Source organism: Crocuta crocuta, unplaced genomic scaffold (genome assembly GCF_008692635.1).
Source record: "Crocuta crocuta isolate KB4526 unplaced genomic scaffold, BGI_CrCroc_1.0 scaffold102, whole genome shotgun sequence".
Lineage (NCBI taxonomy): Eukaryota > Metazoa > Chordata > Mammalia > Carnivora > Hyaenidae > Crocuta > Crocuta crocuta.
This window is the reverse complement of record NW_027530019.1, coordinates 5,819,326-5,842,450: the sequence shown is the minus strand read 5'-3', so window position 1 is coordinate 5,842,450 and position 23,125 is coordinate 5,819,326. Positions and strand designations below refer to the sequence as shown.

Here is a 23,125-nt window from a genome sequence, read left to right as displayed (position 1 = left end):
TGCATCCCATGGAGAATAGTTCTGAGCCCCCAAGGCAGGGATCTCATTATGAAAGGCAGAAAGTTCAAAGGTGACATCTGGGGTAGTGTTGAAACAGGCTAAAAATCCCAATGCCCACGTCGCCCCCAGACCAATTAAATCGGAATGTCTGGAGTGGGAGCTGAGTTCTCCAAGTGATTCCAATGTGCATCTGAGGTTGAGAACCACTGAACCTGGAAGATCTAGTGAATGATCTTAAGTCCAAACACTTTTTCTGTGCTTTTAAAGTCTGTCTGCTAATCATTGTTTAATTCTGCACCTTACAGGGTAAGGGGACAATGAGGTTCTTGAGCTTCTTGACTGACAACATAAGATTTATTCTCCTGGTGTCACTGATTATTAAAATTGAAAAGGATATATGTGGGAATCATGATTTTCTCATAATTTTCTCCTGTATTCATGGTCTAAAGCAGAGGTCTGACATTTTTCTCTAAGTTTTAATAATACTTAGCATTACTGTATCATATAGGGTAAATATTTTAGGGTTTGCAGGCCATATGGTCTCCGTTGCATTCACTCTATTCTGCTTTGCCATTATGACATGAAAGCAGCCACAGACAATATCTAAATGAATGGTTACAGCTATGTTGCAATATGACTTTATTTACAAAAATAGGTGGCAGGCTGCCAGGCTGGCAGGCTGAATTTGACCCTCCAGCTGTAGTTTGCCAATCCCTGGTCTGAAGCTGTGATTTTCAGTGCAGGATCCACATTGCAATCACCTAGGAAGCTTTAAATAATACCAGTGCCTGGACCTCACTCTAGACAAGAACAGATTCTCTGGACAAAGATCCCACTGGTGTAGTGAGATTTCTGGTTCAGAGGGACCTGGCATCTGTAATTTAACACCAGGGTGCTAATAGCAAATTTGGGTCAACAGAAAGACACTCCAATGTGGTAAAGACAACTGATCCTTAAAACAACAAAAAGGTATAAAAAGTAAAGGAGGGGCGTCTGGGTGGCTAAGTCACTTGAGTGTCTGACTTCATTCTGGCTCAGGTCATGGTCCCAGGGTCACGGGATTGAGTCCAGTGTCAGTCTCTGAGCTGAGTGTGGAGCTTGCTTAAGATCTCTCTCCCCCTCTCCTTTGGCCTCTCCCCTGCTCGTGAACACGCTCCCTCAAAAACAAATAAATAAATAAATAAATAAATAAATAAAGGAAAGGAAAGAATTAGAGGAAACACCTGGTGCCAAATCCTGGCAGCAAAATGAGCTGAGAAAGTTGGCAAAGGCCAGCTCAGAGGCAGTATTCATGGAATCCATCGATAATCAAGAGCCAAGGGGATCTCCAAGGAAAATCTTGACATGAGGTAAGTGAGGCAAGATGGTTCTGGCCATAAGAACACACTGCCCACAGGGACTCAGAACCCAAGTCCCTTCTGTCTTTGGTCACTTCTGACTCCTGCAATACTCCTTTGGCGGTGACTCTCTTACCTACACAGCCCTCTCCATCAGGCCTCCTTTGGTACCCAGGCCCGCAGATGCAGATGTACGTGCCGATGAGATTCTTGCACTCCATTTGCTTCTCAGCACAGTCATGCTTTCCCTCCTCACATTCATCCTCATCTGGAAAGAACGTACCACCACAAATTATAAAAGAAGCTGCGTTAACTTCTGGCCTTTTAAGCATGAAATGGTCTCAAGCAGTCAGGTTTCATTTATGCTACTTCAGTGTTAACCTGTTTCCTTTTTCACTGTGGGTGCTGGCCCCCTAAGATTGGGAAGGAGTCTTCTAAGCATCTTTAAACTTGATGAAGAAATTATTCCCCAACGATAACCTCTTCAAAGACAGGAAGCATGGCTAGTAATTCATTTTGATGAATTCAACTAAAAAAGGTCTTCTACAAATCTTTCATAATAGAATAATAGCTATAACAGGATTATAATTACAATATGTTTTAAGAAGCCAAAGCTTCCATTATATATAATTATAATGACAGCATAATATATTGGATGATATTTTTATATAATGTTAATTAGTGTGGTATAATATTAGAAGAGTCATGGCATAATGAAAGCTTTGGTTTTTATACTTTGAGGAAAAGGCAAGCATTCACAAAAATCATATTCTCTATGGTTCTTCCTTCATTTCCTTTTTCCTGGTGCGGAGGGGTCTTCCTCATTGCTTATTGTCCTCTTGCATTTCCCTCTACTTATCTGTCTCTTTTACGTGGTCTGGGCTGCAAAATTTGGATTTATCACGCATATAATGTAGAGCTCTTAGTTAGGAAATCTTTTCACCTTCAAGAAAAAATTGTATTTAACCCTTCTGGAGAGAACAAGTATCTGCTTACTGAAGACCTTGGAGGAGCATATCAGTGCTCTTCAAGGAGCCCCATGACTTATCCAACTTCATATTGCACAGCCTGCCTAGCCCAGGGCCCCAGTAATTACAGCGTTCAGTCAGCATTATTCATGGAAATCTTTAAAGTATATTCCATATGCTATCCCCATTCTTGGACTACAACATCCCTTAGTGATGGGGACTTTTAAGAAGTATTTAATTAATATTATCATACTCCTTCGTGTTCTCAATTCTCACTTACCACAGGATAATACAATTATTTATATCTCTCAGCCTCATGTTGAGCTTCTTGATTGTGAGTAAATGTCTTTTTCTGTTTGTATCTTTGCATCTTACAGACAGTCTGACAGGTCAGAGGCATGCAATGCAGAGTGAACTCAAAAAGCTCTTCAGGGAGGCCCCTAACTAAGCTTGATGATGCTTAAAGCTATAGTTCGGGAAGAAAGGAGCTGATAATGACCCCCATACTGTCCATGGACTACAGGAGAGTTCCCTGATTCCAAGCCTTCCTCTACTAATAGAGGCTTTGGGGAGACATTTTCCGTATAGAGAGAGTTAGAGCCCCCCAGCTTAGATGACCTTTAATGTGGATGTCTCACCTTTGCACATCCTTCTGTCTTCTCTCAGGACATATCCAGCGGGACATTTGCATTCATATGATCCGTAAGTGTTTACACACCGGAAAGCACAGAGCAGAGGATTCTGGGCACACTCGTTTATATCTGCGGCAGAAGGTAGCATGAAAATCATGGATCGTGGGCATCAACCAAAAAAAATCTATTTTTATTACAGTTGAAATGTTTCATTGTCATCAACATGGATGCACCAAGGAATCTCTGGTTTTCAGAGAATCATAAAATGAGTTGGTTATTTTACAGTTGGTATATGGGCAGAGTGAATATGTATCTTGGTGCTCCTAGCACAGTCCCAGTTCAGGCTTTTTGTCCCGACATAATTACCAGTGTTATTTGGATGGGTAAGAAATTATAGGCCACCCTACATATAGGGAGCTTTTCTGAAATGCTGGTTTTGAAGGCTTATGTTGACCACTTGCCATTCCCTAAAGTCACGTAGGATGGGGACCAGCTTTACTCCATTGGGTCAAAACAACTGCCAAGTCAGCTGCAGTCAGAACAGAAGCAGACCCATCTGATATCATTAATTAACCGCCTCCCCTTCCCCATATAAAAGAGGCTCCTGTGAAATAACAGTGATTCCTGTGCCCAAGCAAATGGTGTTCTGAATGATTTTACACTTATGGAGATGCTTAGTGTACACTGATGCTTGTAAAAGCCTTAAATAGGAATAACTTTACTATTAATAGATAAAAGTGATTTTTACAGATTTCATTGTTTGGACCCATTGGAATGTGTTTTGCAAAAGCAGGGTCAAAATGCACCATCTTGATTATCATGTTTCCTTCGAAGTCTAATGATACTGACTGAGAACATCAGTGAGACCCCAGATCATATTTAGTCATAGCCTTTAAAGATTCACCAACAACTATGACAATGGTATTGGCAGGTCATATCTCTGAAGAAAGGCTCACTTTCATGCCATTTTTATTATCTACCTTCACCTCACCTTCATTCTCTTCTGTGACCAGTGGTTCTTGACTTGACAGTGTACCAGAAATTAACTGCAAGGCTTCTAGGCTCCACTCTTCAAGTTTCTGATTCAGGAGGTTAGGGAGGAGGCCTGAAAAACTATTCCTACCAAGTTCCCAGGTGATGCTGATGTGGCTGGTCCAGGGACCATCCTTTGAGATCCACTGTTCCAGACACCCCCTCTCTTTACATTCTCTCCATGCATCTATCCTACTAGGCACACTGGCAGATGCTTACAGGATATAGGCAACCTCATGTGCTGTGATTGCCCCCAGACGGCTACACAGTGTTGGTGGTTATGTCAGTGTACAGATGTTTCAATGAGTAGCAAAGAAAAAAGAAAGGGAGCATGGGAGATAAAGGAAGAAAAGGAAGGGGAAAATGGAAAATAAGAAAGAAGGTAGCAAACAAGACAGGCGTTATATCCAAATACTAGTGGTGGGGAGACACCAATAGGAACTCTGCGTGACAGGCAGCATCATTTGTGCCACGAACCACCTCCACCTTTTTCAGGAGAAACGACGGCTCAGCCCATCAGGCCCAGATGTTCTTTATTTGTACACCCTGGGTGGTATTTAATATCAAGAACCATAATCAGCCAGCTATTGTCTCCATGATCAGAACATGTAACCAACTATTCCGCATAGAGGCTTACCTTCACAAGTCATCATTGGACCAGGCTCAAATCCCTCCTCGCAGGTGCATTCAAAACCCCCAATCACATTCTTGCAGGTGCCGTTTCCACAGGGATTGCCCACGGAACATTCATCAGTATCTGCAAGTGACCAAGAGCATATTCAAAATATGACGAATGAAGAAAAAAATTAGCTTGGACTCAAACAATACATTTCACTCTATCAGAGTCCTTTGATCTGTAGCATCTTGTTTTATTCTCATTCTGTCTTTGCAAGGAAGGAGTGCACATGTCTTATCTCCACAGATTTATAGCTGTGAAATTTGACCTGCTAAGTAACAGTGGCACTAACAGTGACAGTATCTGGGCTTCCAGCCCTCATAGTGCTCTTCTCTGTGAGCTTTTCCAGCTTCCTGTATTATGAAGAGGTAAGCCTACTGGGAATAGATGCTCAAAGGGTTAAAAAAAGGCTTCTCTCACAAGTCAAAAGTTTTCACTTATATAAAGCTAGAAATATATCTCCAGTTTGGCCCTACATTACATCATTCTCCAAGAAGCCTTAAACATGATGGATTTTTGCCAGATATAAAATAGAAGACTAAGCTTACACAAAGCAGGAGACCAGAGGTTAAGAAAAATTAATACACTGGATAAAATCAGGATTCAAACAGATTTTTTGTTGATTCTGTTGAAACCAGATGGTTTACGTTAGGCAGAAGAAAAGCTACAAAGAAATATGTTTAGGATACGATCTCTGTAAACAACTGTGGAGAGAGATCTCTAAACAACTGTGGAGAGAGAACAAGTCTTACCAAGGAGGTCTAAAAAATATATATGCTTCCCAACTCATCTATCTACAACACTGACTGTTTTTCTGACCTATCTCTTGAGGAGAATGTCTTCCTCTGGGAAAGGGAACTTTTTGAAAAACAACATTATTATTTTAGCCATCTAGAACCCAGAATAGTAATGGACTGCCATCACGGTTACATTTCAGGTTGGGTTCTGAGTCAAAAAGTGAAGAAAGAAGGTGTGGTAGAGAGACCTGGGTGAGCGGGCTCATTTGTCATGCCCAGAGAAGCACTAACTGAAGATTCCAAAGAGAAAACATCGACAACTTTGCTTTTGTTCTGCTATGGAATTGCATTTCACTGTCCAGAATATTACATCTCTTCCAAGTTAATAAAAATCAAATATCATAAATTTTTAGAGCTGCAGGGTAAATGGAAATAAGTTAGTCTATCTGCGTAACATTATATTCAAAGGCCTAGGAAGGCTAAGGAACTTGTTTATGCCATGGCCACAGCTGTGAGGAAAGTCCTTGTGCCCTGATTCCTTGTATGGAAAGAATGCTTTCTAATGTACACAAACATTCAGCATTTATGCTATTATTAATTCAGATGAAATGGAACTGCTCTGGATATTTTATAGACCTAGACATCAAACCTGGATTCAGTTTTGAGTTGATATGGGTTAGAGCTCAAAGGTCAGACATAGGAGCCGTTCTCTGAAATTTTAATAAGAAAGTAAAAACAAGAGGAGTTTACACTTGTACATAGCCTTTAGTACATTAAGCCTTACTAAATGTAATAAAATCTGGATAAATTTTGTATTTTACATATTGAGAAAATATGATTTTGACCATTAATAATCTTTTTTAAGGAATATGTTATAATGTTTTCCTTTCCACCTATCTCTTCAGATGTGTCCAGTGTCCTCCCCATCAGACTATAAGGAAGGACCATGTTGGCTTGGGTCACTGCTATAGCCTAGCAGAGTGCCGGACACATGGGCTACTCAGCTAGTAATGCTACATGACACATGAATGGACAAAGTTTATTTTTGTCCGAATCTTGGTACTTATTCTTCTTAGTGGGAACGCTACATGGCTTTATTTCTAATTTGTAAAATCCCTATGGAAGAAACCAATTTACTACTCACCTACACATTCATTCCCTTCCAGGATGTAACCAAAGGGACACTCGCAGCGATAGGAGCCATCGGTATTGATGCACTGCCCATGTTTACAGACATCTGGTTCTTTGCACTCGTCCATATCTTAAGCAAAGGATTAAAAAAAGTGAATAACAAGGTACCTTTTTCTTTTTATATATATATTTATTTATTTATTTTATTTCTGATAGAGAGAGCAAGAGCAGGGAAGGGGCAGAGAGAAAGGAAGACAGAGAATCCCAAGCAGGCTCCATGCTATCAGCACAGAGCCCGATGCAGAGGGCAAACTCATAAACCATGAGATCATGACCTAAGCCAAAATCAAGAGTTGGGGGCCTAACCGACTGAGCCACCCAGGCACCCCCCCAGTTACCTTTTTCTAAACACAAAGGTAAATTACAATCATTTCACTGTCTAACCAATGAAATATCTAATACTACAATATCTTGTTACCATATAATACCATAATACAATTGGTATCTAAAGACAAATAAGTAGTGCTTTATTTCCCAAGACAAATGTGAAGAAAAAAGAACAGCTGGAGAAAGGGCAGGGAAGAGGCTGGTTAAGAATACTAAAAAATGCTGAGAATCCAGTGCAGGCCACTTACCAACTGCTGAATCATCAGGCCCCACGATGATGCCGCTTCCATAGGGACAGATCTGGCGGAAGGCCTCTGTGGAGGAGACGGACGCTTGTTAATAGATCGATTGCAGTTAGCTACAGGGTGCTCCCCAAGCAGGGTGTGTTGGCCAGATTGCCACCTGCTGCAGGTATTGGGAAACAACAAATGCGAAAAGCCCAGATACCAGAGTAAGTGAACAAGGCTCCCAGTGCCTACCACTTGCCCTGATTCATAGCACGTTTCAGAAGGAAACAACTACCTGGCTCTTGAGTTAAAATCCTCTCCATGAATATTTCAGGTAGACTTACAGTTAAATTAAATTGTCTTATTTTCCTGAAGAGCTACACACGATATTTCTTATTTCATGGCCAGTCTGTCCTATGAGTAGCCCAAAGAGACATGCAGATGGTAGACATACCATCAGGTTCAGTGGGGCACAGCTCACAGGGATCACCCCAGCCTTCTCCCTTCAGGGCACAGCAGCATTCCTGTTTGGAGTGATTTCTGGATTTGGGTGATGAACATTTTCCTCCTTCAAACTTCGCGTAACAGTAGCTCATTCGCAAATCTGCAGCATAAATCCAGGAGACCTTTTAGATGCTTTCCTACTACATCATTACTGTACAGTAGTGATTGAGAAACAATCCATCTTGTTAAATCTGTTCCCTTTTCATTACAACAGTAACACTCCATAAGTGACTATAACAGTAACTGAGCTCAGATATTTAAAGTCATAGGTAAGCTTTGTAGTAAGATCTCATGAATACATCTATGCGTCTTTCACGTTATTATTTCTCATTTTAGCCAATGTTTCAAAATAACCTGATGTGAATAACAAAATCCCACACTATCAAATTTCAAAGCTGACATCATCAGTGACTTCCGGGTGGGGACATGAAGAAGTGGAATCATTTACAAGATCCTTCCATTGACAGATATGCTTACATGTGTTTTGGGTAACATTTAGCGAGCATACTAAGTTAGACCTCCCAGTTCCGGTACTTACTATGCTATTGCACTATGTTGTTTACTCTGTGCCCCCTCAGCCCTGAAACCAAGATAAAACCCCTGATTCCAAGCATACAGCAAATAAAGATGTGGCAATTTTGTGGACTGGCAAAAATACTACAATAATGGTCATTCACTGAACCAGCTACTGATATAGTTGCTGTTTACAAAATCCATGTTTACAACCTTTCTGCACGTTGTACACACACGTGCATACACACACACACACACACACACACAGAGAAGATACATAAGGTTGTTTAGCTCAACAGAGAGGGAAGGTAAGGAGGAGGGCAGGGAGATGGGTAGATAGGAGGGAGAATAATCTTTCTTTCAAAGAATATATTTCTTTAATATTGATAATTTTTGGTGACTCCAACCTGGAAGATGAGATCTAGTTGCTACAAAATTCTCCAACAGTGCTTCACATAATTTTGGAAACTGACTTTTCCATTTCTTATAGAGCAAGTTGGGTGGCTCTAAAAAGTGAACGCATCCAAAAGCCTGGAGTGTTTCCTCTCAAATTTGACATCCAAAGCCTTGCAGATTCCCCTCTAGTTACATGGAGGCTAAAATCTGCAGGTTTTCAGGAAATGTTTTCATATCCATTTTGAGGAATTCCCTTTTCTTTATGTACGATCAGACGATCAGGTATGCTCTCTCCTGTCACTGTTTTTCAACCCCAGGTAGCATATTATTATAGCCACCTATGCATTTCTGTTAAGACAATTTTCCAGCTTTTATTTCATGACAAAGGAGACAGTGTAAGATAATTGAGTCGCCAAGGATCATAGCAGAAAAATTTTCATGAATTAAAGTAAAAAAATCAATTAATCAATAATATTTGCCAGGCTCTAGTAAGTCTACTTCAGTTGGCCTCCCCAATGAACTTGTTCAACTTCTTCAACCAGGTCTTCCAGATACATTTTCTTGCTAATTTTTACTCTACTTCCACATCAGTTATAGCTAGACCTAAGAAGCACCTTTCAGTGAATCTTCTGACGGTCAAGAGCACTAAGGGCCGCTCCTTGTCCTGTGACATGCCTGCCATCCAAATTTTGCTTTGCTGAGAAGTTTCAAGATTTAATAGAATACAGTTTCTTGAAGGACACGTTTTGATTTGCTTTATTCTTCAAGTTCATTGTCACATACAATCTTTCGTGTTTATTATTTAGACCTAACTGTTTTAAGGTATCATTTAGTGACTACTCACAAAAATGTCTCAACAAATATACTAAAACTTAATTGTCTCTGTTGTCTTCCACCTTATAATGTTTCTTTTAAACCTAGATAATTCTTTTCCTTTCATCATTAACCCTGTTACATAAACCAGCCCTGTCTCCCCAGTATCACTTTACCATCCCAGCTCCAGAAAAAGAACAAATCCTAGCCCTTACACAGGCTTAAACACATGAAGTGTAAACTGTACAGTGAACTTTGTTAAGTGGGAGTGGCTCCTTCATAGCTGTGGCCTTCGGATGCCAGGATCTGTTCACCTGAGTCTTATCACAATTGTTCCTTCAAAAACTTTATCTGTGATTCTGTGGAATTTTCTCATTTCATGGGCAAGGGACGCCTGACTCCTAATTTGTCATCTTTTAAGTAAAACTCAGCTCTTAAATCCGTGACTTCAGCAAAATCTGTGCCCTGTGGGAGAGTTACATTTGCTTGTGGTGGTTCTCTAGATTTGGTTTATTAATCAAAGGTGCCTTGCATTGGGCAAGAGAGCTGTGCTCGCCCACACACTTTAACTAGGACTCACTAGGATGCCTGTTTACCAGTCCATCTGCAAAGAGCCCTTAATGACCTTTGAAATTTCATCAGAACTACAAAAGTCACTTTCCCTGCTTGCATTCCTCAATTCTGGCTCTGCCTCTTGGAGCTGAGCGTGTGGCAGGGCTGCTCACAGCTGGGCTGATTCTTCCTGCAGCGTTAGCCTGCTCTGTGACAGGCCAGTGCAAATTGAATTAATAGCCTCTGAGTTTCCTCTGGCCTGCCACATCGGCAGATTCACACCTGGTTTCTCACTGCTTTCTTTCCAAACTTGGGCCAAGCCAAAGGCACGCAAAAACAAGGGAGTAGGACTCAGAATTTATCTGGCTGGTCTGTACCATAACAGAATATCTGCTTGAATCAACTATCACCCCACCCACAGGCCTGAAATCCATGTGGGCTTCTGACAGCCACCTACGAGATCAAACCAACCCGAGAGGTCTCAATTTCCCTTCACACTTCTAAATATTGGATAACAAAAGGGCCAGTTGAATGGTGAAAAGTTAATCAAGAGTCTATGAAAGACTCAGAAACTAATGAAACCTTGTTATATATTTAGTACGATTGGTTGGGTAGGTATTATTATGGTTGTTTAAAATGAAGAAATTGAACATCCCAAAGATCAAATGACTTGCCTAGGCTGCAGACGGCTAAGCTGAGACCCCAAACTCAAATTTTGGAATCTGAAATGATCTCCCTTGCCTCTTATTTAGTAATATGGAAGCAAAAGATAACAAAACAACCAAGAAGGAAAACCTGAACAGTAAAACAACAAACCACAACAAAGCCCTGAGGTAGAGGGGAGAAATAAATATGTTTATATGGGGCTTTCTGTTCAAAATTCATTATACTAGTATGTATAAATGGATAGACACACACCGTTGCATTGTTTACTAAAATCTAAACGGTTTTCTGGGATATAATAGACTGTGTTATGCTTAAGTTCAGGCTTCCTTCTTTTTTTTTTTTTAAATTTTTAGTTTTATTTATTTCTAGGAGAGAGAGAGACAGCGTGAGCAGGGGAGGGTCAGAGAGAGAGGGAGTCACAGACTGAAACAGGCTCCAGGCTCTGAGCTGGCAGTCAGCACAGAGCCCGACGCGGGGCTCGAACCCACAACCGCGAGATCATGACCTAAGCGAAAGTCGGACGCTCAACCGACTAAGCCACCCAGGCGCCCCAGGCTTCCTTTTTTTAAGGTTCACAAGTATTACTCCTGAAAACAGACAATGCCCCGGCAAGAATCCTGGCCAGTTCAAGTTTATTTTTCTGTTTTCTTAGAAAATGTGTGATATAAGGGTTGGGCATTATATCCTGGAAGCATATGGACTGATCTGCATTGTTTGTTTTTGTTTTTTTTTTCTTAAATAGTTTATTGTCAAGTTGGTTTACATATAACACCCAGTGCTCATCCCAACAAGTGCCCTCCTCCATGCCCATCACCCCCTTCCTCTCTCCCCCACCCCCATCAGCCCTCAGTCTGTTCTCAGCATTTCAAGAGTCTCTCATGGTTTGCCTTCATCCCTCTCCCCAACTATTTTTCCCCTTCTTCTCCCGCATCGTCCTCTGTTAACTTCTTCCTAATCCACCTATATGTGCAAACGTATGGTATTTGTCCTTCTCTGCCTGACTTATTTCGCTCAGACTTTAGCCTCTACTACAAAGCTGTAATCATCAAGACAGTATGGTATTGGCACAAAAACAGACACATAGACCAATGGAATAGAATAGAGAACTCAGAACTGGACCCACAAATGTATGGCCAGCTAATCTTTGACAAAACGGGGAAGAGCATCCAATGGAAAAAAGACAGCTTCTTTAACAGATGGTTCTGGGAGAACTGGAGAGCAACATGCAGAAGAATGATCTGCATTTTTTGGACTGAAAGTCTCAAGGCTGGCCCACATTTACACAAGTCACCTCTTCAGAGGCAGAGACCAGGTAGCAGAACGTCCCCCAGGCTCTGCAGTATTCAGTGGCTCATGGCTGATCCTCCACTGACTGACCTATCAGCATCCGTGTTCTTAGGGGGAGAGACAGGTTCAAGTGCCAGGGCAGTTGTTGTACAAGCAACCATAACTTGATGGATAAGTTTTCAACCTTAAAAGTAAAAATGAACCTTCTGACATATGGTAATCATTAGACCTCTGAGTGAATGAAAACTCTCCATCTTCTCTTTCACAAAGAATCAAGGCTTTGCCATGTTTAAGAAAGTGAAACCACAACAAATAAACACAGAGTAATGAAAGTCTAAAGCCTTCAAAGGCAGTTACCTTGGCACCTTCTTCCAGTGGAGGACAAGGAGAATCCATCTGGACACAGACACTTGAAGCTGCCTTCAGTGTTACTGCATGTGCCCAAGGCACAAATTTCTGGCTCTTCAACACACTCATCAATATCTAAAAGAATTAACATGTGTCAAGGCCACAACACAATGGAGACACCATCAGATACTAAATGCAAAGTGTAGAAGTACAAAGTGCAATTCTTCCAATAATGACTTTTCCTGTATCATCATGCTGAGTCAATTCTAGGCTGTGATATCTTTTTTAAAAATTAATCTTGAAAATTCTTGTTGTAAAAATGGAATCTGCAAGTGCCTTCTAAGGGATACATTAAGAAATATCCCTTACCCAGACTGAGTTGCCTGGCTAATTAGAAAAGGTAATTTCCTACCACCCTAAACTAGAAAAGAAGCAAGAAACTCCCGAGTCACCACTTTAATTGTGTTGACAATGAGTTAATGAGAGATCTAGACCTTTGAACTAAAATTTTATTTCCCTCCATCCATTCACAGTGCTTTTCCCAATACCCCATGCTATAGCCCTAAAACTATGAATTTTACAAGAATACTAACACTCATGACAATAATCCTCTGCAACATAAAGATACTGCAGAAATGAGGCTCCTAACTTTCATCTGCAGGTTAATTTTTCTCAAGAAATGTCTTTCTTGTATGGGCTATAGTTTTTCTTTCATCATATAGAGAACAGGAAATTGATACACTTATAATTGTGACATATTTACTTTAGCATATTAATATGCCTTAGCCTTAGGAAGGGTTGATTAAAGGTGGTCTACAGTAGCATCTGAATGGCTTGGGTAACTATATGCCCTGGTTTTTCCAGGAGAGTGCTAGTTATGCCTGTTGTCCTGGCCTCGTTATTAATAGCCCCCTCCTTAAAACTGTCTTGGTTTGGTCAATGGATTACATGATCATCCTACGGATGGAAAAGTATGGCCACTCTTTCCAACAGACTTACCCATCTTTTCCCCTGACTTTCAGCTGGAATTTGTAGTAAAATAGAGTTAAGTCTTGATTTTAAGCCATGCTGTTTTTATGGAAATACTTTTCTTTTCAACAAGACATGCATCTTTTATATCATGGGGCTCTTTATTTTTGCATTCATGCAAAGAGTTCTACCTACATCAGAATGTATTCATATGATGCAGGTTCTTTCCCATGAGGTCCCACTAAGGGGAAGTTGGGAAGTTAATTCCATTATTTTGACTTACTAGTGTAAATACCACACAATAGATATTCTCAAAATGTGCAGCTCAAAGTAATGATCTTCCTATTCAGTGCAAAGCCAGTCTCTTCATCACTCCATGTTATTATGTGGCCTTTATAATTAATTACATCACATTGCTTGTGGTGTATCAATGAATCTGAGCTGCTGCCGCCTGAATGACTCCATTCCCATGTTTCCTCTACTCCCACATCCAACCTTTTCTTCAAGGAAAAACAACCTTTTGTAAAAATGCTCGAGTATTTCTTTTGGTTGTTGTTTTTGCCACTGTCAATAGGATTCCTTCTCTTATAGTAGAAATTAACCTGTAGGTGATGACTTCATAAGGATAGGGACAAAGATGGTGTAATGGGCACATTATTAAATATTTGGGAAGTTATTTTTCTTTCTATACATTTCCATTCTGTTCATCTTTGGGGAGTTTTGCATTAATCATGAAGTAGTTGATCTTTAGTAAAAGTGAAATAACACTTATAATAATTTGCATTTAGGCCTAATTTTGATAAACTGCTTCCATTTAGAATATTACCACTTGACCATGATTTAAATTGGATATATAATAAAATTTCTCCGTGATATTAAAAGTGGAGAAAATTCTTACTCATTATGGATGAGATACAGACCTATTTAAACTTGGGACCATGAACTAGCTGATGTCTTAAAAATCTTTTCAGCCCAGTTATTTATGGAGTTCTAGCAATTAATGTCCTGCATTTAACTCAATGACATATGAAATGAGGAATGCAGTACCATAAAATTTGCTGAGAACTTATTTGTAGTAACACATTTCCAACACAGACAAATTATATATCCACAATCATCCAACCTTGAATATGGTCACTTAAAGATTTTAGCTGGAACCCTGAAGCTATTTTTCATTGCAACTTACTGATACTTGTAATCCACGGTTTTTTTACAAGATGCATAAAGGCATCCTGGAAAAGAGTCAGGGTCATATAACCACCCATATGCACAGAGCAAAACAGCGTCATCAGATATCAGTGTGAGAATTAGATGTTGCAGCCTCGTCATCTGAATGTGAGAATATAAGTCACACCCTCTGATCTTGGATTTGTTTCTGATAAAGTATCCAAAATGAAGACGCCAGCACACCATCACAAAAATGGACTTGGAGAATGCCAGTGCAGTAACCAAGACTGCTCACTTCCAAATACGGATAGCCCTCTCCCGCCTACCTTCACACTTGTCATTCTGTAGACTGTACCCAGGTGGACAAATGCACCTGTAGGACCCATCCAAGTTTTGACAGGTGCCTGGCGCACATTTTCCAGGTTCTAGAAGACATTCATTGATATCTGCAAAGAAAAGGGAGAAAGAAACAAGAGGTTCCCACTGGCATGATTTCCATCAAGCAATTAAAATTCCAAGAAACTGGAATCAAATCAAAGAAATACATAAAACTACCACGGAGAAAAATTAATGACTCAATAAAAAGAAGCTTTATCAGCTTTCAGAAGTGTGCAGAACAACTGTATTTTATGTGACCGATCACAAATTAAATATTTCCAGAAAAATGTAGCTTGTGAAAAGTTAATGGGTATGAAGATTTTTCAGGGCACCCAAAAGATTATAGAAGAGATTTCTACAAAGCTCTTTTAAAGAAAATAAATATAAGAAAGCAAATTATAATTGTTTATGGAACAATTTAACTTTCTGTGAAATTTAACAATTTAACTAGTCTCTGGAAGTACAATAACTTAATTTTAAAACATAACAGAGAAGTGTGTTATAGATATCACGCACACACACACACACACACACACACACAGAGTCTATGGGTAGGATTGGTGTAATTCCACTCTGATTTTTTTCCCCTCCAGCCTTTTGAAGGAAGGATGTTGACAGAGACTGCAGGATTCTTTCGTCTCAGAGAGCATACTTTGGAATCTCTTTCTGAGATTCTGAGGCAGCACTCACCCACACAGGTCCTTCCATCTGGAGCCACCTCATAGCCTTCATTGCATTGACACTGGAAGGACCCCACTGTGTTGATGCACTGGCCATTTCTGCAAAGGTTCCCATTTCCGGTTGCACATTCATCAACATCTGCCAAAAAAAATACCCTTTGATATATTCCAAAGAAAATGTTACAATCCAGCAATGATCAAAACCTTTAAAGGGAAAAATACTTATTTGGAATTTCAGAGGCTTTTGCTGGCTCGACCAAACGTGAAAAATTCCAATAAATATCTAGTTTGTAATAATACACCTGGCTTTACTCACTTATTAAAACCTAACAAGTCTATGCTATTCTATTAATTAGAGACTGACAACTTATATTAGAACTTTATATGAGTTTCACCTTGATCTTCCTTTAGGTTTCATTTTTAAAAGCTAAAACTGAATTACTAATACACAATACAGCTGAGGGTATTAAATATTCTCATAATTAGAGGTATATAAAATTAGCCTCTAGCAACAAGACAAAATTTGGATCATTACTCTCACTTATAACATAGCATGTTTTATAAGGAGGATTTTATAGATTCAATAATTGACTTTTTTAAAAGTTTTATTTATTTATATAATCTCTGCACCCCACCTGAGGCTTGAACTCACAGCCCCACCACAAAGATTCCCAGGCTCTTCTGACTGAGCAAGCCAGGCGTCCCGCACCACCAGTAACTGAATTATTTTAAGACAGACCATAGTGACACATGGAGACAAATGGGTCCACATTATTCCTGAATTATGCATACAAACTATATACAAATATGGGTCCACGTTATTCCTGAATTTCTATACAAAGAATCACTTTTATGTGTTTTAAAATGGGATCAATTTATTTAAAAATGTATTTATTTCACAGTAGGTTACATATAAAAATTATAGCTGCTAACAAGCACTTATATGAAAGTCATGGCCGTCATTACTCTAGTTGACATTTAATTAGCACATTATATTTGACAAATCCTTTAACTAGTCGTTGCTACCTGAGAGAGCAAATATTTTGGAAAACCAAATGGCTTCCTGGAGAGGCTGCTAATTAAGATGTGCACACAGGAAACGCACGAGGCAGCGACGTGCATACGCACCTATGCAGTCATTGTTGTGGGAGAGGATGAACCCGTGGTTGCAGCGGCAGTTGAAGGAACCAATCGTGTTGCGGCAAGTTCCGTTCCCACAGGCATCTCGCTCACACTCATTTATGTCTAGTGGGAACAAAGGCCATAGAGAAACGTGGTCGTTAATGAGAGGAGAGGCGAGCAGCTACCTGGGGTTAAAGGGCATGGTGGGGTTCACGGAGCATCAGGCATGGGCTAAGAACTTCCTGATGCTGGTACTGGCTCCAGCAGGGGCCACTCCCCATGAGTGATCGGCAGGAGCCCAGGACCTAAACCCTGGGAATAAACCGTTTCCTTGGTTGGCATGTGAAAGGAGGCAAGCTAAGGACATGAGAACTGGACAAGAACTATTTTACTCTATTTACTTCTAGAATTCTCCATCCTTGCCACTTTTCTCAAATATTTTCACTTGGAAATGGAAAATTCTGTGCGCATCTGGGTCTTGATTTGCTGCCACCTTTGGCAAACTTCAGCCTTTAAGATTCTCACTCCAGTTTACCGAAAAGCAGTGAGTCACCTGATATTACCCTGAAATCAGCAACAAAATAAACAAGCTTTCTAACTCACCTGATATTTTAGACACCTTTTCCTTCTTCTCGGTCCACCCCTAAAGACTGATGACCACTCCCGCCACTGGTGCCTGAACTCACTCTTCTAAACTATCCCAATGTGATGGCACTTTTACCCCTTTGGAAACATTTTTTTCATTATTATTTGCCTTTCTATTGGTCTATGACTTTCCTCTTTGACTATTTTGTAAAGCTCTTTTTGTGTCTTTTATGTCTGGAGCACTGCACCACAGCAGCTATCATCTTTCTTATAGAGCAGGTGTACATTATATTAAGGAGGAAATAAAGAATTAAAACAAAAGGAAGTTGATACTGCTGGTTTTGCGGGAGTGAGGCAGAATGAGGGGGGCGAGGGCAAAGGGGAGGAGATTCGGGGACTGGAAGACAACACCTCAGGTTAGCAAAAGGCAGTGTTTGGAGTTAGGATTTCCTTTCAAATTTTGGACATGAAGATAAGTTATCTGTGATCCTAAATCAGAAAGCTATTGCTGATCCCAAACTGATCCAATATGTGTGTCTGTGGTTGAAGACCACATCCAGGTGAGTCACCCTGCCAGCAATCAAGAGCTGCTGGTTTGACTCATTTTTTGCCAAGCTAGTGAAATTCTTCTGGAGGGCAGGTCCTTCGGTAGAGGGTTCCAGATAAATCAGATGCAGGGTGTCATTGCTATGCCGGGATTAGCTTCCCAGGGATGAGAAGGGCTGATTCTACTCCTGCAATTTAAAACTTGTTAGCTGCTCTGAAGAAGACAAGACTTTGTAAGAATGTTCCCTAATGAATGAACCCAATTATAGCAAAAGGTCAGCTCTTTAAACATTACTCTATTGATTCTTCTTTTTTCAGCTATGAAACTGATTCATGTTCATGAATCATCCTTAATGGATGCTGCTTTAAAGTATAAAAAGGAAGGAGGAAAAGAGAGAAAATCATTAATTAATATGTGGAATTTATTCTAAATCAGCATCCTGATTCAGCACTGAAAGCAAGGAGGAGGAGATTTAAAATCTTGAACTCTTTTCCCCTAGAAAAATGTGGGGTCTTTTTTGCCTTTATAGGATCTATAAATTTGCTTCTGAGGATATGGTACAAACCATGGACCCTTATCAAAAAATGCTCATATTCAAACATCAAAAGCTGCACTATATCCCAATAAGGCAAATCCACACAGACTTAATACAATAATAGGCTATTAGCATTAATAAAAAGTAGTTTTTGTCTTAATATCTTTCTCCATTTTTCCCTTAGTCAAAAGTTTTTCTGACCTGGCAGCCAATTGAATATCAAGGAAGAGGTTTATTGTGTTCAGATTGCCAAAGATTAAATACCAAAGGATGTTCATGCTACATGCGTGTTTGTGTTTTCATTTTATAAATGGCAAAACTAATACTGATGGTTTAGTATTAGTTTTTATATGTCTTCAGATGCAAATGAATTTTTCAATAGGATATGAATTAAAAATGATAATCACGTACTCACCCAAACACATGGTTTGATCAGCATTCGTTTTAAAACCAGTGTGGCAAAGGCAATAAAAACTTCCAACTGTGTCAATACACTGTCCATGGCTGCATATGTTGGGGATTTCTTGGCACTCATTGCGATCTGTATATAAAAAGTATTGTAAGTATCTTATGTAGAGCTTAGGAGACAAAACTGCATTAAGTAACTTCCTTCTAGGTATTCCGCTCGGGATTAATCCTAGCTCTAAACCAAGCCAGTAAAACAGATACTGGCATTATATTTATTTTTACCTCAAAACTGGTTACAACTAATGCTCCTTCACTGGGCACATTCAGAGTATGTTAGCAAGACATGAGGCAACGAAAAAAAAGTGTTCTGAAAGATGAGAAAAGTTAGAAGCAGAATCGGGAAGAAGAATCCAAGCTGGGAGATAAGCTGTTTGATAATTTGCCCACACAATATCACAGACCGGAGAATGAATTAAGTATTTTGTCTAGTCAAGATATGGTGCCTCAAGTCATGGACCCTTCATAGTTTCCCTTGGAAATATACATCAAAGTCGAACAAATCGCATTGCTAAGATGGGTTTTCTTGACGGACAACCCACACTGTCCTTTGTTTAGGTTTCAGTTCATTGTTTTGTCTTACTCCTCTAACCTTTTGTTCCATCTTAACCAAGTCTTCATGTCTACATATGGCTCCTTTTAGCATTTAACAATCGTAATGGTGTTTCTTTTCATTTGTATTCATTCAAGGGAAAGCCCTATCATCTTGCCTCTTCTGCCGGTCTTTAAGCTCTGAATTATATTTCTCATCAACTGAATCTGTGTTGCCCTCCTGAAATCTGATGATGGGGGGGTGGGCAGAATTTATTATATGAATCTACAAATGACATGATTACATGCCTACTTATGTCCCTAATTTAATTTTTTAAGGCTCTCAAGATTCTATGTTTAGGGCACATGTCATCTGAAGAGGCCTGTATCATCCTGGTTGTCCTATTGTCATAAAGGAGTGCAAGCAGCAAGAATGCCAACCCGAGTAAGGATTCTGTAAAGCACAGTAACACTCCTGCTTCCAGCTGAATAATGCAAATTTGCCATCGGCCTGTCATGCCTACTGAGAAGACAATAACTGGGAATGGACACTTTTTGCAGCACAGAACAGTTGTGCTCATGCCAGAAGAGAAGATATCCCTTCTATTTCCTGTGCTCAGGCTGTCATTGTTAGGACTACTTCCTTCCAATTACGGACCATTACAGCTGATGAGTCACCATACAATTTAAAAGTCTCAAGTGAACTTGAACAGATCATCTTAATGGAGAAATTGGGATATAGTAGCTTAAGACGTATTGCTAGCCTATCTAGAAATGCTTATTAACCTATTAAGTTATTATTATTCCCATTGGAGAAGACAGATTTGAAATGAGCAAGCTGTTCCCTGGGATAGGCAGAAGAAATTGATTTCCATCGCTAGGCTCGGTAGAAGGAGCTGGTTTTGAGGAAGGGGGACTCAGAGCTTACCATAGTTGCCCAAATTTTGGGTGCCCTCAGGTAGTACTGGATCTGCAAGTATGCAAGGTACTAGGTCTGTCTTATCTCTGGGGCCTGTAGAAAATGGAGTGCCCTAAGGGTCTTCTTAGAAAAAGATCTCCGGTTGGGAACTTTCTTTCCCACATTGCCTATTTCGTGATGGTTTTAGGAAAATGAAACATGGAGCACTTTGAGGTTCTAAGGTAAAATAGAAAGTTACAATTCTAGAGAACTTAATTGGGAAGTTCACTTTGTCTTGAGACGAGAACACTAGGTTTCTACAAGCACTAGGATTTGAGCTCCCAGGAGATTATGTCTGAGGTTGAAAAAGGAGATTTACATGGGGCTTTAGGGGGGGAAACCACACAGTCAACAGACAGGAAACCATGAGGAGGTGGTAGGGAAGAATGAGTCTCTTGCCTTTAGCTGAGCAAGAACTTCCAGAAAGGGGCTGCATTTGCTCTAACTACACAGCTCCTGAGGTCAGACTAGCATCCTGGGCTTAGACATCTAACCCTTTTCTCAACAATGTGGGTAATATGGCGAGCTGTGATTTGGGGTTTGAAATGATGTACTTACTAATTCAAATACAAATCTAATGATGGAAAGGAAATTTTAGTTCTTTTCATCTGAAACATAGGACAAGAGGAGTATTTTGCATATGTTAGAAAAAATGCCATGCATAGGATAGTATCTTAAGGCATTTTAAAAGATTTTTTTTTAATATTTTTATTTATTTCTAGGGGAGAGAGAGAGAGAGAGACAGTGTGAGCAGGGGAGGGTCAGAGAGAGAGGGAGTCACAGACTGAAACAGGCTCCAGGCTCTGAGCTGGCAGTCAGCACAGAGCCCAACGCGGGGCTCGAACCCACGGACCGCGAGATCATGACCTAAGCGAAAGTCGGACGCTTAACTGACTAAGCCACCCAGGCGCCCCTAAAAGATTTTAAAAGATATAAATGAAGATGATTCCTGAGTGAAGTCTTCAGCCCTAGAGGCTGAATAATTGTAAAACTCAAGTACATTCCTTCTTCTGAGGATTCCAATGAGTGAGGGAAAGTGAGCTTGGCTACAAATGACACTCATTCACAGCACTTATCACTGGTTAGTGCTGCATCAATGAGTTTTATTTGTGCTCGTATTCTACAAGAAAATATGGCAGGGCTTAGGCCCCAGCCACCCAAGGTTGGACATCCTGTCTTGATATATAAATAGCTTGTCCCACTTTTTGCCTGAGCGTGAAATGGTGTGAAACGACACGCTCTATATTATCAGCAGTTCTTTATTTCGATTGGCAGTATTTTGCCCAGTTTCAAAGAAATATAAATTAAGAGCAAAATGCAGGGAAATGCTATAAATGCCAAGTTACACTAGGGTATTGTGACTCATATCAGAGACGTCCCCATTTTTCCTGTCCTGTTTTTTAATACATGGATAACAACTGCTTTGTTGACAAAATGCTAAACACTTGCACATGTTCCTTTAAACCCAACAAAACAAGCCTTGATTCTCAAAGTGAGTTTTTGTTCTGCTATTACACCCTCTTCCCACCAAGGTCTAATAAAACAATGCAAAATACCCTACAGAGAGCAGTGCACTTCCTACCACTTAATCGCTGGTAGGCAAGGAAGTCCAAGGAAAATTTGACCGAGTTCCCTTGTGTTGTTTCATTCACAAATGCATAAAATACCCAGGAAACTCCTTGGGAAATGAACGATAGCAAAACAACACATTCTTCCTGACCTCCATGCTAAATATACAATGATTTATAATTACTCAAAAACTCACATGAAAATCATTCTGAGGTATAATTTTGCTTCTGGGCTGAAACAGCAGTGTTTTCATTTTGGTGCCACTGGCTAAAAGATGCCATCAGATATTTAAAACTTTACCATCCGTACGAGCTAACATGTTCATCCTTCTTATTTTTACCACATCCCTGACAAAAGTAAACCGTAACAAAATCTAACCTCTAGGGGACAGTTTCTCATTTTACTGTAGGTGACTTGTAGCTAATAAAAGGCTGTTAATGTTCACTGCCCTCAGTTCCATAAGATGTTTAGGAGGAAAAGTGCTGCTGTTAGTTCTTTGTGTTCATGCAGGTTAATCTAACTCCGCTCAGGAGAGGTTCACTATAGATTGGGGTATGTGGCTGTAGTGGTGACAACCTCCCACCCTAAGGGGGGATCATGTGAAAGGAAAAAAAAAAGTGCTTGTCCCTGATTACTGGTTAGGGGACTGTGGGTGTGGGTGTGTATTTGAGGAAAGGGGTGTCTGGAGCAGGGCAGCAGATAGGCCAATCTGAAATCTAGGTCTACATAGGACAGATTTCTCATTTTGAAAACATCACATCTACAAAGGTTTAGAAATTTCAATAATTTTCCTTTTTTGCTGGGCTCATGATTAGAACTTAGCAGTCTAAGTAAGAATACTCATGTATTCTTCAAGCTAACCTCACAAAATTTGAAGGAATCTGAAGCCTGCTGGAGATGGCCCATTGAGGGGCCCACCCAGCCGGGAGCAGGGGGCACTTACCATTGCACTGCCCCGTGGAGGTGAAGCGGTAGCCTGGCTTGCAGTCACAGCGGTAGCTGCCCGCGGTGTTGATGCACTCGGCATTGCGCTGGCACACAGGGCCATTCTGACATTCGTCGATATCTCCAAGCAGAAGAGAATTTAATTAGAAGGAGAACAGAACGTAGTCAAGTCGACGAAGCCCCTCACTTAAAATAGATTTCTATTTTCTTCTTTTTGATCAGTTCCATTGAACAGACAGTGGAAGACTTTTAAGACTTCTTTTCTAGTTTTTCTGCTTTACTGAGTATATTTTTCGTAAACGCAAGTACTTGGTTTATGACCACATGTGGACTCTAATGATGCTCGTGTATAAAAGAAAAGTCACAAAACTCAGCTGTTAGGACCAGTGCTTGGCATGGTATAAACTAAATATCCTAGGAAATGTTGCATTTGCTCAAAGCCCCAGGGTTTTATGATTCATTGGTTGC

General features: G+C 40.2%; 1 protein-coding gene across 1 annotated transcript in view; it reads right to left on the bottom strand.

The window, feature by feature from the left end:
- Positions 1 to 23,125, bottom strand: part of FBN1 (fibrillin 1) — a 233,246-nt gene that overhangs the window by 18,888 nt on the left and 191,233 nt on the right. Inside the window, exons 44-55 of the mRNA XM_077764455.1 lie at positions 22,656 to 22,778; positions 18,605 to 18,730; positions 16,529 to 16,645; positions 15,411 to 15,539; positions 14,669 to 14,788; positions 12,216 to 12,341; positions 7,582 to 7,731; positions 7,149 to 7,214; positions 6,527 to 6,643; positions 4,607 to 4,726; positions 2,944 to 3,066; positions 1,474 to 1,605 (exon numbers count right to left, since the gene is read on the bottom strand). Coding sequence (XP_077620581.1) covers positions 1,474 to 1,605; positions 2,944 to 3,066; positions 4,607 to 4,726; positions 6,527 to 6,643; positions 7,149 to 7,214; positions 7,582 to 7,731; positions 12,216 to 12,341; positions 14,669 to 14,788; positions 15,411 to 15,539; positions 16,529 to 16,645; positions 18,605 to 18,730; positions 22,656 to 22,778 — 1,449 coding nt within the window. The remainder of the gene's footprint in view (positions 1 to 1,473; positions 1,606 to 2,943; positions 3,067 to 4,606; positions 4,727 to 6,526; positions 6,644 to 7,148; positions 7,215 to 7,581; positions 7,732 to 12,215; positions 12,342 to 14,668; positions 14,789 to 15,410; positions 15,540 to 16,528; positions 16,646 to 18,604; positions 18,731 to 22,655; positions 22,779 to 23,125) is intronic.